Here is a 13,620-nt window from a genome sequence, read left to right as displayed (position 1 = left end):
TGAACTTGGGCAAACTCTGGAAGATGGTGAGGGCCAGAGAAACCCGGCATGCAGCAGTCCATGGGGGTGGGAATAGTCGGACTCAACTAGGTGACTGAACAACAGGCCCAGATTACAGAATTCTATCAACCATTTTTTTTCTTTCTGCAATCTTTTTTTAAAATTTTATTGTTAACTGTAGGATAATTACAATATTGTGATGGTTTTTGCCATACATCAATAAGAAATGGCCATAGGTATACATACGTGCCCTCCCTCTTATACCCCCACCTCCACCCTCCCCCTCCCCCTCCCAACCTTCTAGGTCATCACAAAGCATCATCTTTGGGTTCCCCATGTCATAGAGCAAACTCCTGCTGGCTATCTATTTTATATATGATTTTTAAAAATTAACACCACTTATATGCAATCTCTTCTAGGAAAATAGAACAGGAAGAATTACTTCCCAATTCATTTTATAAAACTTGTATTATCCTTATTTTTAAAAAAAACAGACAAAAATAGAAGAAAGAAAGAAAGAAAAGTAAGTATGATCAAAAGTCATCATCAATATAGATACAGGAAATGATGTGACAGACAAGGGCTTAATCTCCAAAATATACAAACAGCTCAACAATATTGTTGAGCTCAACAATAAAAAAACAAACAGCCTAGTCAAAAATGGACAAAAGACCTTAATAGACATTTCTCCAAGGAGGATATACACATGGCCAGTAGGCACATGAAAAGAAACTCATCATCACTAATTATTAGAGAAATGCAAATCAAAACTGCAACGAGGTGCCACCTCACACCAGTCAGAATGGCCATCACTGAAAAGTCTACAAATAACAAATGTTGGAGAGGGTATGGAAAAAAGGGAGCCCTCCTTCACTGTTGGTGAGAATATTAGTTAGTACAGCCACTATGGAAAACAATAAGGAGGTTCCTCAGAAAACTAAAAATAGAATTACCATAAAATCCAGCAATCCCACTACTGGGCATATATCCAGACGAAACTCTAATTCAAAAAGATACATGCACCTGGATGTTCACAGAAGCACTATTTACAAAAGCCAAAACATGGAAACAACTTACATGTCCAACAACAGATGAATGGATAAAGAAGTGGTACATATATATATGATGGAATACTACTCAGCCATAAAAAGAATGAAATAATGCATTTGCAGCAACACAGATGGACCTAGAGTTTATCATACTAAGTGAAGTAAGTCAGAAAGAGAAAAACAAGTATCATATGATACCACTTACATGTGGGATCTAAAATATGGGACAAATAAACCTATCTACTAGATAGAGATCTCTGTAAGAAAATTGAAGATACCAAGGGAACATTTCATGCAAAGATGGGCACAATAAAGGACAAAAATGGCAAGGACCTAACAGGAACAGAAGATATTAAAAAGATGGGGCAAGAATACACAGAAGAACTGTTCAAAAAAGCTCTTAATGTCCCAGATAACCACAATGGTGTGATCACTCACCTAGTGCCAGACACTAGGTGATAGAGTATGAAGTCAAGAGGGCCTTAAGAAGCATTGCTACAAAGAAAGATAGTGGAGGTGGCTCAGCTGGATGAGTGAAGTAGCTCAGCTGTATGCAACTGAGCTACTTCAGATCCTAAAAGACGATGCTGTGAAAGTGCTGCACTCCATATGCCAGCAAATTTGGAAAACTCAGCAGAGGCCACAGGACTGGAAAAGGTCAGTTTTCATTCCAATCCCAAAGAAGGGCAATGCCAAAGAATGTTCAAATTACCATACAATTGCACTCTTTTCACATGCTAAATTGTGCTCAAAATTCTCCAAGCTAGCTTTCAGTCAACAAAGGTGTTGTGTTTTTTTGCCAACAAAGGTCCATCTAGTCAAAGCTATGGTTTTTCCAGTAGTCATGTATGAATGTTAGAGTTGGACCATAAAGAAAGCTGAGCACCAAAGAATTGATGCTTTTGAACTGTGGTGTTGGAGAAGACTCTTGAGAGTCCCCTGGACTGCAAAGAGATCCAACCAGTCCATCCTAAAGGAAATCAGTCCTGAATATTCATTGGAAGGACTGATGCTGAAGCTTAAACTCCAATACTTTGGTCACCTGATGTGAAGAACGGACTCATTGGAAAAGACCCTGATGCTGGGAAAGATTGAAGGCAGGAGGAAAAGGGGACAACAGAGGATGAGATGGTTGGATGGCATCACCGACTCTATGGACATGAGTTTGAGTAAGCTCCGGAAGTTGGTGATGGACAGGGAAGCCTGACATGCTGCAGCCCATGGGGTTGCAAAGAGTTGGACATGACTGAGCAACTGAACTGAACTGACTGAGGTTTCAGCAGTTTGTGAACCAAGAACTTCCAGATGTACAAGCTGGATGTAGAAAAGGCAGAAGAACCAGAGATCAAATTGCCAACATCCACTGGATCATAGAAAAATCATGGGAATTCCAAAAAAAAGACTCTACTTCTGCTTCACTGACTACACTAAAGCCTTTGACTGTGGATCACAACAAACTGTGGAATATTCTTAAAGAGATGGGAATACCAGACCACCTGACCTGCCTCCTAAGAAACCTGTATGCAGGAAAAAAAGCAACAGCTAGAACTGGACTTGGAACAACAGACTGGTTCCAAATTGGGAAAAGAGTATGTCAAGGCTGTATATTGTCACCCTGATTATCTAACTTATATGCAGGGTACACCATGCAAAATGCCTGGCTGGATGACTCACAAGCCCGAATTAAAATTGCCGAGAGAAATATCAACAACCTCAGATATGCAGATGGCACCACCCTTATGGCAGAAAGTGAAGAGGAACTAAAGAGTCTCTTGATGAAAGTGAAAGAGGAGAGTAAAAAAGCTGGCTTAACACTCAACACCCAAAAAAACAAAGATCATGGCATCCAGTTCCATCACGTCATGGCAAATAGATGGGGAAAAAGTGGAAATAGCGTCAGATCATTTTCTTAGGCTTCAAAATCACTGCGGACAGTGACTGCAGCCACAAAATTAAAAGATGCTTGCTCTTTGGAAGAAAAGCTATGACAAACCTAGACAGTGTATTAAAAAGTCAGAGACATTACTTGCCAACAAAAGTTCATATAGTCAAAGCTATGGTTTTTCCAGCAGTCATGTATGGACATGAGAGTTGAACCATAAAGAAGGTTGAGCACTGAAGAATTGATGCTTTTGAATTACGGTGCTGGAGAAGACTCTTGAGAGTCCCTTGGACAGCAAGGAGATCAAACCAGTCAATCCTAAAGGAAATCAACCCAGAATATTCATTGGAAGGACTGCTGCTGAAGCTCCAATACTTTGGTCATCTGATGCAAAGAACCAATCATTAAAAAAGACCCTGGTGCCAGGAAAGATTGAGGGTAAGAGGAGAAAGGGGCGACAGGATAAGATGGTTGGATGGCATCACTGACTAGACAGACATGAGTTTGAGCAAACTCAGGGAGATAGTGAAGGAAAGGGAAGCCTGGTGTGCTTCAGTTCATAGGATCGCAAAGAGTGAGACATAACTTAGCAACTGAACAACAACAACAAAACAAAAACAGACTCATAGACATAGAGACTTGTGGTTGTAAGCAGGAGGAGGAAGGGAGAGGGATATACTGGGAAGTGGGGGTTGGTAGGTGAAAATTATAAGGTTTAGAATGGATAAACAATGAGGTCCTAAGGTATAGTACAGGGAACTATATTCAATATACTATGATAAATCGTAATGGAAAAGAATATAAAAAAAAAGTATATGTGTATAATTGAGTCACTTTGCTATATATCAGAGATTGGCACAACATTGTAAATCAACTATATATATATATATACACATACAGGCTTCCTTGATAAAATATTAGCAAATAGAATTAAGCAGTATATAAAAGAATTGTATACCATGACCATATGGGTTTATTCCAGGAATGCAATGTTGGTTCAATATTCAAAAGTCAATCAGTGTAATCCACCATTAACAGGCTAAAGAAAAAAAATCACATAATCATACCAATGCAGAAAAGGTATTTTACAAAACTCAACACCCATTCACGATAAAAACTCTCAGAAAAATAGGAGTCCAAGGACTGACTCAGCTTGATAAAGAGCATCTGCAAAAAAAACTGACAGCTAACATTAAACCTTAGCAGTGAAAACTGAATGCTTTCCCCCTGAGATTGGGAGCATGGAAAGTATGTCTGCTCTCACTACTCTAAGTTAATCGCTGTGATGGTGGATGTTTCAGCCACTGAAATTAAGCAAGAGTCAGAAAATAAAAGGCATACAGGGGAACATTCCTGGTGGTCCAGTGGTTAAGACTTCACCTTCCAATGTAGGGGGTACAGGTTTTATCTCTGCTTAGGGAGCTAAATCCACATGTCTCATAGCCAGAAAAAAAGAACGTGAAATGGAAGCAATATTGTAACAAATTCAATAAAGACTTTAAAAAATTAAAACATAAAAGTCATACAGGTCAGAAAAAAAGAAATCATTCCTATTTACAAATGACACGTCTATCTATATAGGAAATCCCAAGGAATCTCCAAAAAATCTCCTAGAACTAATAAGTGAGTTCAGAAAGGTCAGGAATATAAGATCAACTAACAAAAATCAGTCGTATTTCTTTATATGTTTGTGTGCTCAGTCACTCAGTCGTGTCTGACTCTTTGCGACCCTACGGACTGTAGCCCACCAGGCTCATCTGTCCATGGACATTTCCAGGCAAGAATACTGAGTGGGTTGCCATTTCCTACTCGAGGGGATCTTTCCGACCCAGAGATCAAACCCTCCACTCTTGTGTCTCCTGCTTTGGCAGGCGGATTCTTTACTCCTGTGCCACCTAGGAAACCTGTATCTCTGTATACTAGCAATGAAAATACATACGGACACAAAGATTTAAAATACAATACCATTTACAATCTAACAAACATATACAGGATTTGTATGCTGAAAACTATAAAATTCTGGTTGAAGAAATCAATCTAAATAAAGGGAGAGATACACCATGTCATGGATTGAAAGACCCAATACAGTAAAGATGTCAATTCTCCAAAACTGAATAAAATGGGAGGAATCTCTCTGGTTTAAAAGATTTATTGTATAGCTACAATATTGAGGACTGTGTGACGCTGGCAGAGGGACAGACACAGAGATCACTGGAACAGAAATGGGACCCACACAAGTATGCCTGATGGGTTGTTTGCAAAGGTGCAAAAGCAATCCAATGGGGGAAATACAGCATTTCAGTAAGTGTTGCTGGAGTAACTGGATGTCCAAAAGCCAGAGGAGGGAAGGAAGAAGGGAGGGAGAGAGAAAAAAAGAAAAAGAAAAAGGGAAGGAGGGAGGGAGGGGGTAGGGGGGAGCACACCTCAACCTAAACTTCACACTTTATACAAAAATTAATGCAAGATGGATCACAGACTTATGTGTAAAATAATAAAAATGTTAGGAAAAATATAGGAGAAAATATTTGATATAGGACTAGGCAAAGAGTTATTAGATTTTATGTCAAAAGCGCAGTCCACAAAAGAAAAAACTGCTAAACAGGACTTTATCCAAATTAAATATGCACGTTCTTTCACAGGTCAGATGAGGTGTAGGAAAAGACAAGCTACTGACTCAGAGAACATATTTGCAAACCATACATCTGACAAACAATTCGTATCTAGAATATATACAAACTCTACAGCAAAAGAACAATCCAGCCCATGAGCTAAAGATAGGAAGAGATATTTCACTGAAGAAGATGCAGAAGCAGCAAATCCGTGTGAGAAGATACTTAGCATTATCGGCCACTAGGAAATCCATGATGATTCATGTCTGCACAATCAGAATGCCTGAAGTTAAAAACACCAAATGTCAGTAAGGAGACAGAAAAACTAGATTATTCATACACTGCTGGTGGATTCAAAAGAATACAGGTCTTCAAAAGGTGTTAGTTTCCTGAAAAATTAAATATACAACCCAGAAATTGCACTCTTGAGCATTTAACCCAGAGAAATGAAAATTTTCATTTGCACGAAAACCTGCCCACAGGACTTCTCTGGTGGCTCAGTGGTAAAGAATCTGCCTGCCAATGCAGAAGACACAAGTTTGATCTCTGATCCAGGAAGATTCCAAGTAACTATCGAGCCTGTGCTCTAGAGCCCAGGAGCTGCAACTACCGAGCGCACTCGCCACAGCTACCGAGCGCACGCGCCACAGCTACCCCATCGCCACAACATACCAAGCCCACTCGCCATAGCTACCGAACTACCGAGCGCACTCGCCACAGCTGCCGAGCCACTCGCCACAGCTGCCGAGCGCACTCGCCACAGCTACCGAGCACACTCGCCACAGCTACGAAGCGCACTCGCCATAGCTACCGAACTACCGAGCGCAATCACCACAGCTACCGAACTACGAGCGCACTCGCCCCACATGCTACCGAGCACACTCGGGCCACAGCTACCGAGTCACACTCGCCAACAGCTACGAACTACCGAGCGCACTCGCCATAGCTACCGAACTACCGAGCGCACTCGCCACAGCTACCGAGCACACTCGCCACAGCTACCGAGCACACTCGCCACAGCTACCAAACTACCGAGCGCACTCGCCATAGCTACCGAACTACCGAGCGCACTCGCCACAGCTACCGAGCGCACTCGCCACAGCTACTGAGGCACGCACACCCTAGAGCCCATGCTCCACAACAAGAGAAGCTACCACCACAAGAAACCTACACACTGCAACTAGAGAGTAGACCCCAACGAAGACCCAGCACAGCCAAAAATAAATAAATAAATAAAATTTTTTTTAAAAAAATCTGCCCACAAACGTGCAGAGCAACTTTATTCACGATAGACCCAAGCAGAGACAACACAAATGTCCTTTAACAGGTGAGTATTAAACACTGTAGTCCACTCACACCTGGGGGACCACTCAGCGAAAAAAAAAAAGAAAAATGAAAAAACTGATGACATGCAAAAATCCAGCTGTGTCTCCAGAGAATTATGCTGAGGGAAAAATAACCAATACCCAAAAGTCATACAGGGTCTGGTTTCATCTACATAATGTTCTTGAAAAGGCAGAATTATCGATGTGGCAAAAGGCACGCGGTGACCAGGGATGAGGGCGAGAGAGCTGCAGGCGTGGCCATCAGAGGACCAGAGGCCAGCAGGACACCCTGCCGATGGGACATTCTGTCTCCTCGGCAGCAGGGTCACCGTCCTGGTTCTGGGAGTCGCCTGTTTTGCAGGCTGTTGGAGGAAGCAGGCAAAGCATACATGGGCTCTCTCTGTATTAATTCTTACAACTGTATGTGAACCTACCTTACCACAAATAAAAACTTTCATTTAAAAAAAGACATCAGCAGATGAATGGATAAGGAAGCTGTGGTACATATACACCATGGAATATTACTCAGCCGTCAAAAAGAATTCATTTGAACCAGTCCTAATGAGATGGATGAAACTGGAGCCCCTTATACAGAGTGAAGTAAGCCAGAAAGATAAAGAACATTACAGTATACTAACACATATATATGGAATTTAGAAAGATGGTAACGATAACCCTATATGCAAAACAGAAAAAGAGACACAGAAATACAGAACAGACTTTTGAACTCTGTGGGAGAAGGTGAGGGTGGGATATTTCAAAAGAACAGCATGTATACTATCTATGGTGAAACAGATCACCAGCCCAGGTGGGATGCATGAGACAAGTGCTCGGGCCTGGTGCACTGGGAAGACCCAGAGGAATCGGGTGGAGAGGGAGGTGGGAGGGGGGATCGGGATGGGGAATACGTGTAAATCTATGGCTGATTCATATCAATGTATGACAAAACCCACTGAAATGTTGTGAGTAATAGCCTCCAACTAATAAAAAAATAAAAAAAAAAAAAAAATTTTAAAAAAATAAATTAAAAAAAAAAAAAAGAATAAAAAAAGAGACAATTCCCACATGTCCCTGCAGGTGCCTCACTGCCCTGCCGTCCTCACCTTCAATCTCGCCCCCTTTAACCTGTGCGTTCCGAGGCTCTATTCCCACTAGCTGCCCGTCTCCTGGGACTTCTTGGCGACAGCTGGTCTGGTCGATCACTCTGGAAACACGGTGCTCGGCCTCCAGGACACGGCACACCTGAGGGGGCTGCGGTTCCCCTCAGGTCCGCCTTGTGCTCTTCTGGGCTCCTTCTCTCCTACTTGGCTTCTGAATGTTGCAAGTCTCCTGACAGCCAAAGGCTCACACAAGCTTCATTTTTAGCCATCTTGCTTCTAGCTCCACATATTCACACTGGGCAATCTCATCCTGTCTCGTAATTTGAAACACCACCCATGACTTCACACATGCACCCTCAGCCCTGCTGTCCCCCCGAAGCCCCTTCTCATACATTCAACTGTATACTCAGCACCTACACTTGGATGAAACAGTGTGTTCAGCTTCCCAGGGACAAAGCAGAGTTCTCAGTGTCCGCCACAACGCTCTGCTAAAACAAAATTCCTCAATCACCTTTCTCCCCTTCTCAGTAAAAGGCACCACCTTTCCTAATGGCTCAAGTCACAGCATCTTTGATCCCTCTTTCTTTCATATTAAACATCACATTGAACCAATGAACAAGTTCTGTCTGCACTAACTTCAAAATGGAGCTTTCCACCTACATATCTGAAGGCCCCTTCCTCAGATCTTCACAAAACTAGTGCAATGAACAGATGCAAAACCACACGTATGTAACCATAAACCCACATTATTTACCTCCTATGGTCCCTCTGAACATAGTCACAGCCCAGGATGAAAATGTGGATAGGTCCTGTGACGGTTCTGATAACTGGGTAATAGATTCTACAATCAATGCAAGTAGAAAACACAGGCTGAACTCAGTAATTAAGCGTCCCATCCCAGCTGCCATGCTCCTCACTTAGACCATCGTCCCTCCTCCACAGGCCTGCACAGCTGGCTGCTTTCAGAGGGAAAGGACAGCGCGGCCCTCTCTGCCCACCACGCCTCGCATTGTTCCTCCTTCCAGGGCCTCTGACCCCAGCGCTACTGATGCAGCGGAGGTGGGGGGGACAGTCCTCCCTGCACGGGGCCCACTGTCCCGAGATAACCCACCTCTCCGACCTGGCAAGAACTCGCAGCTGACTCATCCCTCACAAGACACTCTTTCAGGACCCATCTGACCACATTCCTCAGAAACCAGACAGCCATCTCTCCTCAAGATGGGGACCTACCTGCCACCACCGCCAGTGCCTCAGCAACCAGTCTCCGTGAGGACCCCCATGCCTCCCGGGCTGGGCAGCCTGCTCTCCCCAGGCGGCACAGGTGCTTACCACCCCCCAGCCCCCCAGCCCAAGGTGCAGGCCTGAGGCACCGCCCCTTGAAGGCTCCATCAAGGAGCATTCGTCTAAGGCAACCACAAACACCCCGTCCCTGGGCCGTGGGGAGAGGCAGCCTCTCCCACCAGAGAACACTCTTCAAATGTCCTGTCTGGCGACGTTCCTGGTGGTGCAGTGGTTAGGACTCTGCACGTCCACTGCCAAGGACCTGGGTTCAACCCCTGGTGCGGATAGAAGAGAACAAAGTCTGTCTGATCTCCAGCAACTGGCGCTGTAACCCCTCCATGTGGAGTGGACTCAGCACTCTCAGCCACCGGCTCCAGGCACCAGGCTCATGGCCCATACCCTGCATAGCATGCCGGTGCCCTGCAGGCTCCCCAGCGCTGTCCCGCAGGCTCTGCATGTCTGGCTCCCAGAACCCACAGATCTTGCTTTCCCAGCGCCCCCGACCTGCCACCCCTGCCCCTCACCCTCCTGCTCCCTTCACAGAACTTGCCGTTACTGATTGGCATTATTTATCGAAAGCCTCCTGCCACCACTGTGCCTGCAGCATCTGCACCTAGTGTGTCCCCTGGAAATCTGTGTCAGGGGAGCCTCTGTGGCCCTTCCCAGCCAGCGCCTCCCACCCACCCCTCCCCTGGGGGCACAGACCCACCAGGCTGAGTCACCTGGGCCGTGGCCAAGTCCCGTGGCTCACGCAGTGCCCCGCTCGGTGGGGCTGGCAGGGATGTGGCCATCTCCAGCTATTTTTAGAGTTTGTCTTTGTGGAAATTGTTCCTGGATTGGCTGCAGGGAGAGAACAGCCAAGCTCCTCATCACCGCCCTTGTCTCTGTTTCTCCCTTGATCAAACCAAGCCTATTATCAGACACGACTCCGTCTCCAAGGAGGGCTCTGGCTCAGTGGACCTCGGGCCAGCTTTTCCATAACTCACCCTCTGCCACCTTCCTGCCCAGCCAGCACTTACCAAACACTGTGAGATGTCCAGCCCTGAGACCCACCAAGTCTCCATGAACTCTAAGACGAGTCACAGAGCAGAGGGTTCCAGCCTGTCCCTCCCATCCTTGTCCATGACAGAAACACGTGGCTACTCCAGTGCTTCTGGAGGCTGGCGGCCCAAGCCCCATCCCCAGTGCACAAGTGACAGGTTCAAAGTGAAGTACCTTGCACTCCACAAAGTCCCCTCCACAGCTCCAGGGCACAACATACCCTCTAGCTACCAAAATACAGCAATCCACCAGCCAGACCTTCCAAAATTCCTGTTTCAAATGCACTGTCTTTCTCCACTTCCTCTAACTTAACTGTTCTCATGCCCACAATCACAGGACTCTAGAGGGGACCTCTGCGGGGGTGGAGGGTCATCACATAAAAAAAGACACAGAGAGCTACCCAGGAGTCCCCAAGAAGAGCCTCAGATGGAGGGGAGGCAGGCATGAGACGGGTCATCAGGAAGCCCCAGAGGGCCTTATACCCGGCTTCTGTCCACAAGCACCAACCCCCAGACCACCCTACAGTGCCAGGCTGGACTAGAGTCCTAATGACAGGGAAGACGGGGAGGGCGGGCAGGAGAGCAGGAGGGAGACTCAGAGGGACGCAAACAAAGGTATACAATGCAGTTCCCACCCACAGGACTCTGGTTTCCCCCCGCCCTGGATCCCCCAGACCCCACTTCCCACCCCCAGGACCCTGGCACAATCAGCACATCCTCCCTGCACCTCAGCCCCGCTCCTCCCATTCACAAGGCAGCAGCCTGCTGCCTCAAGCCCAGAATGAGTTAACCAGCTTCTCCAAGCCTCACTCCCGCGTCTGCAGGCAGGGCTCTCATCACCAGCAGTGGCAGGTCCACCTTCTCTGGAATTTTTTTTTTCTAACCTTCACCACCCAGCCCTCACCTTCACTTTCAAAACAGAAGTTGCCTGGAGAATCTAGAACCCAGGTCAGTGGCCCTGCAGGGGAGCTGCCCAAAGGAGCCTGTGTTCCATTCTGGGGGGAGAAGGGAGCCAGAGGGTGGACAGAAGCCTCGCCCCAAGGGGGCCCAGGAGCTCCTGGACCAAGACTCGACTCACGTTGTAGAGGATGTCAGTCCAGCCCTCCATGGTGATGCACTGGAACACCGTCAGGATGGCGAACAGGATGTTGTCGAAGTTGGTGATGCCGAAGTTGGGTCCCGCCCAGTACTCCCGGCACTCAGTGTCGCCCTCGCACAGCCGAGCTGGGGCTTCCCTGCCACACGGGAAGTCACCTACCGGATCTGCATCTGCAGGGAGAAGGGGCAGGCAGGGCTGAGCCGGAAACACCGAGCTCTCCACCCTTGCGGGGACTGTGGGCCCCAGAGACCTCATCACGAGAGAAAGGGATCAGGCACAAGGGAAACTGCTTCCTGCCACCCCTGCGCCTGCCCGGCCTCCATCCTCAACCGACAGGTTGCCCCCACCCACCCTCAGATCCACCCTCTCAGGAACAGCTGGTCAACCTCTCCTTCCCCACAGAAACTGCCCCTCACTATGAAAACATGCTGAGAACTCAATCACCTTGAAATCAAAAACAACCAACTCCTAACCTCCTACTCTTCCTATCGCCAGCACCCCAACTGTCCCACAGGCGAACCTCTACCCAGACTTGCCCAACATGTAGGTCTGCCTGTCGCTCTGGAGCCAGAACCAAGCTGGACGGAGCCCTGAAGCCCCGGTGCTCTTCAGGCAGGTTGACCAACACAGGCCCAGAGCATGACTGGGCCTCAGGGCCCAGTTCTCCTGGCACTGGCCCCAGCAAAGGGGACATGCTCTTGCTGGCAGCCAGGAGCCACACAAAGAGATGTTAAAGAAATCGCAGAAAACCAGGACTAACCTCTGGAATAAGGGGGCAAGCAACTCACGCTAATCCCTCCCTCCCAAACCTAAAGAAAAAACTGTTCTTTAAAAATGCGTAACAACACATGGGAAAGCTCTCCTATCAGGACAGGGGAAATTTTTAGGAATAGCTAGGATGGGAAGCAAATATTCCCAGATTTAGAAGGCAAAACTGATCACACAAGTTTATTCCTTTCCTTCCAATTATCTTAATAAATGCTCATAAAGAAAACCAGGAAGTCATTGTTTGTCTATTTGTAGACAATTGTATTCTCTGTGAATAATGACAGTTTTATTTCCTCCTTTCATATTCTTCTTAGAGTTTTTGTTCTTTTTCTTGCCTCACATCACTGGCCACAAACACCAAGGCTACATGGACCAGAAGTGACCATATGTGCCTTTATCTCATTTTTGACTTTAAAGGAAAAGCTCTCAAGACTGATGACAAAGTATGTTGTCTGAAGGGAATTTCAGGAAGTTTAAGAAAATTCCCCTTATTTCCAGTTTGATTAAGAGGGTTTTTAAAATTATGAATGATAAAAACTTTTCCTGCATCTATTGAGATGATCATACAGGTTTTCTCCTTTAATGTGTTTGTAGCTCAAGACACAAACCTTTGTGTCACCCTTAACTCTTCACTTTCTCTCACTCCACATACAATTGCCCAGAAAACCCAGATAGCCCAGCAGGACTCACTGCAAAATATACCCAGAACTTGACAGATTCTAAGAGCCAAACAGGTTTCCCAGGTGCTCAGTGATAAAGAATGCTCCTGCCAGTGCGGGAGACTTGGGTTCAATCTCTGGTCTGGGAAGATCCCCTAAAAAAGGAAATGGCAACCCACTCCAGTATTCTTGCCTGGGAAATCCCATGGACAGAGGAGCCTGGCGGGCTACAGTTCTTGGGGTCACAAAGAGTCAGACACAACTTAGTGACTAAAACAATACCAACTGCCAAACAACCTGGCCCCAGCCTCTATCCATCTCTCCTGGACTGAGATTTGACTCTCTGACTCTCCCCTGTTTGATCTGCCTCCCCAGAGCAGCCAGAACAATCAGAGGGTACCAGCATTCACTCAAGGCCCCATTGTCCTCCCACCTCTCTAGGAATAAGATTCAGAGTCCTACCATGGCCTGAACCCACATGATGCCCCTGCACTCACTGCTTCTCACTCTGGCCTTTCACACTTACTAGTCTTTGTAACCAGAGCTTCCGGCAGGCTGCTGAATGGGCTCCCTCTCACCACACTCAGGCCGCTATCCAACTGTCACCCTGACAGAGAGGCCTCCCCAGGCTACTCTCTGTGAAACAGACCCCCAAATCATTCTATTTTAGATACCTTTCTTGTTTCCCTCCTAGAAGTTACTACAGTAACTTCTGTAATTACTTCGTGTGTTTGTGTTTATCAGATTCTTGCCTGTGTCCACTTCCTTTGTCTAGCACCTAGAAGGCCCCCTCAGGGCCCAGAACAGT

At 46.4% G+C, this 13,620-nt stretch overlaps 1 protein-coding gene across 9 annotated transcripts in view; it reads right to left on the bottom strand.

Annotated features, from left to right (window-relative positions):
• Nucleotides 1-13,620, bottom strand: part of CACNA1B (calcium voltage-gated channel subunit alpha1 B) — a 205,581-nt gene that overhangs the window by 143,012 nt on the left and 48,949 nt on the right. For all 9 annotated transcript variants that reach the window (XM_043470327.1, XM_043470320.1, XM_043470322.1 and 6 more), the window contains one exon: nt 11,365-11,555. In XM_043470327.1, the coding sequence (XP_043326262.1) occupies nt 11,365-11,555 (191 nt within the window). The remainder of the gene's footprint in view (nt 1-11,364; nt 11,556-13,620) is intronic.

This window comes from Cervus canadensis, chromosome 5, assembly GCF_019320065.1.
Source record: "Cervus canadensis isolate Bull #8, Minnesota chromosome 5, ASM1932006v1, whole genome shotgun sequence".
Taxonomy (NCBI): Eukaryota; Metazoa; Chordata; class Mammalia; order Artiodactyla; family Cervidae; genus Cervus; species Cervus canadensis.
This window is presented reverse-complemented; position numbering and strand designations above follow the sequence as displayed.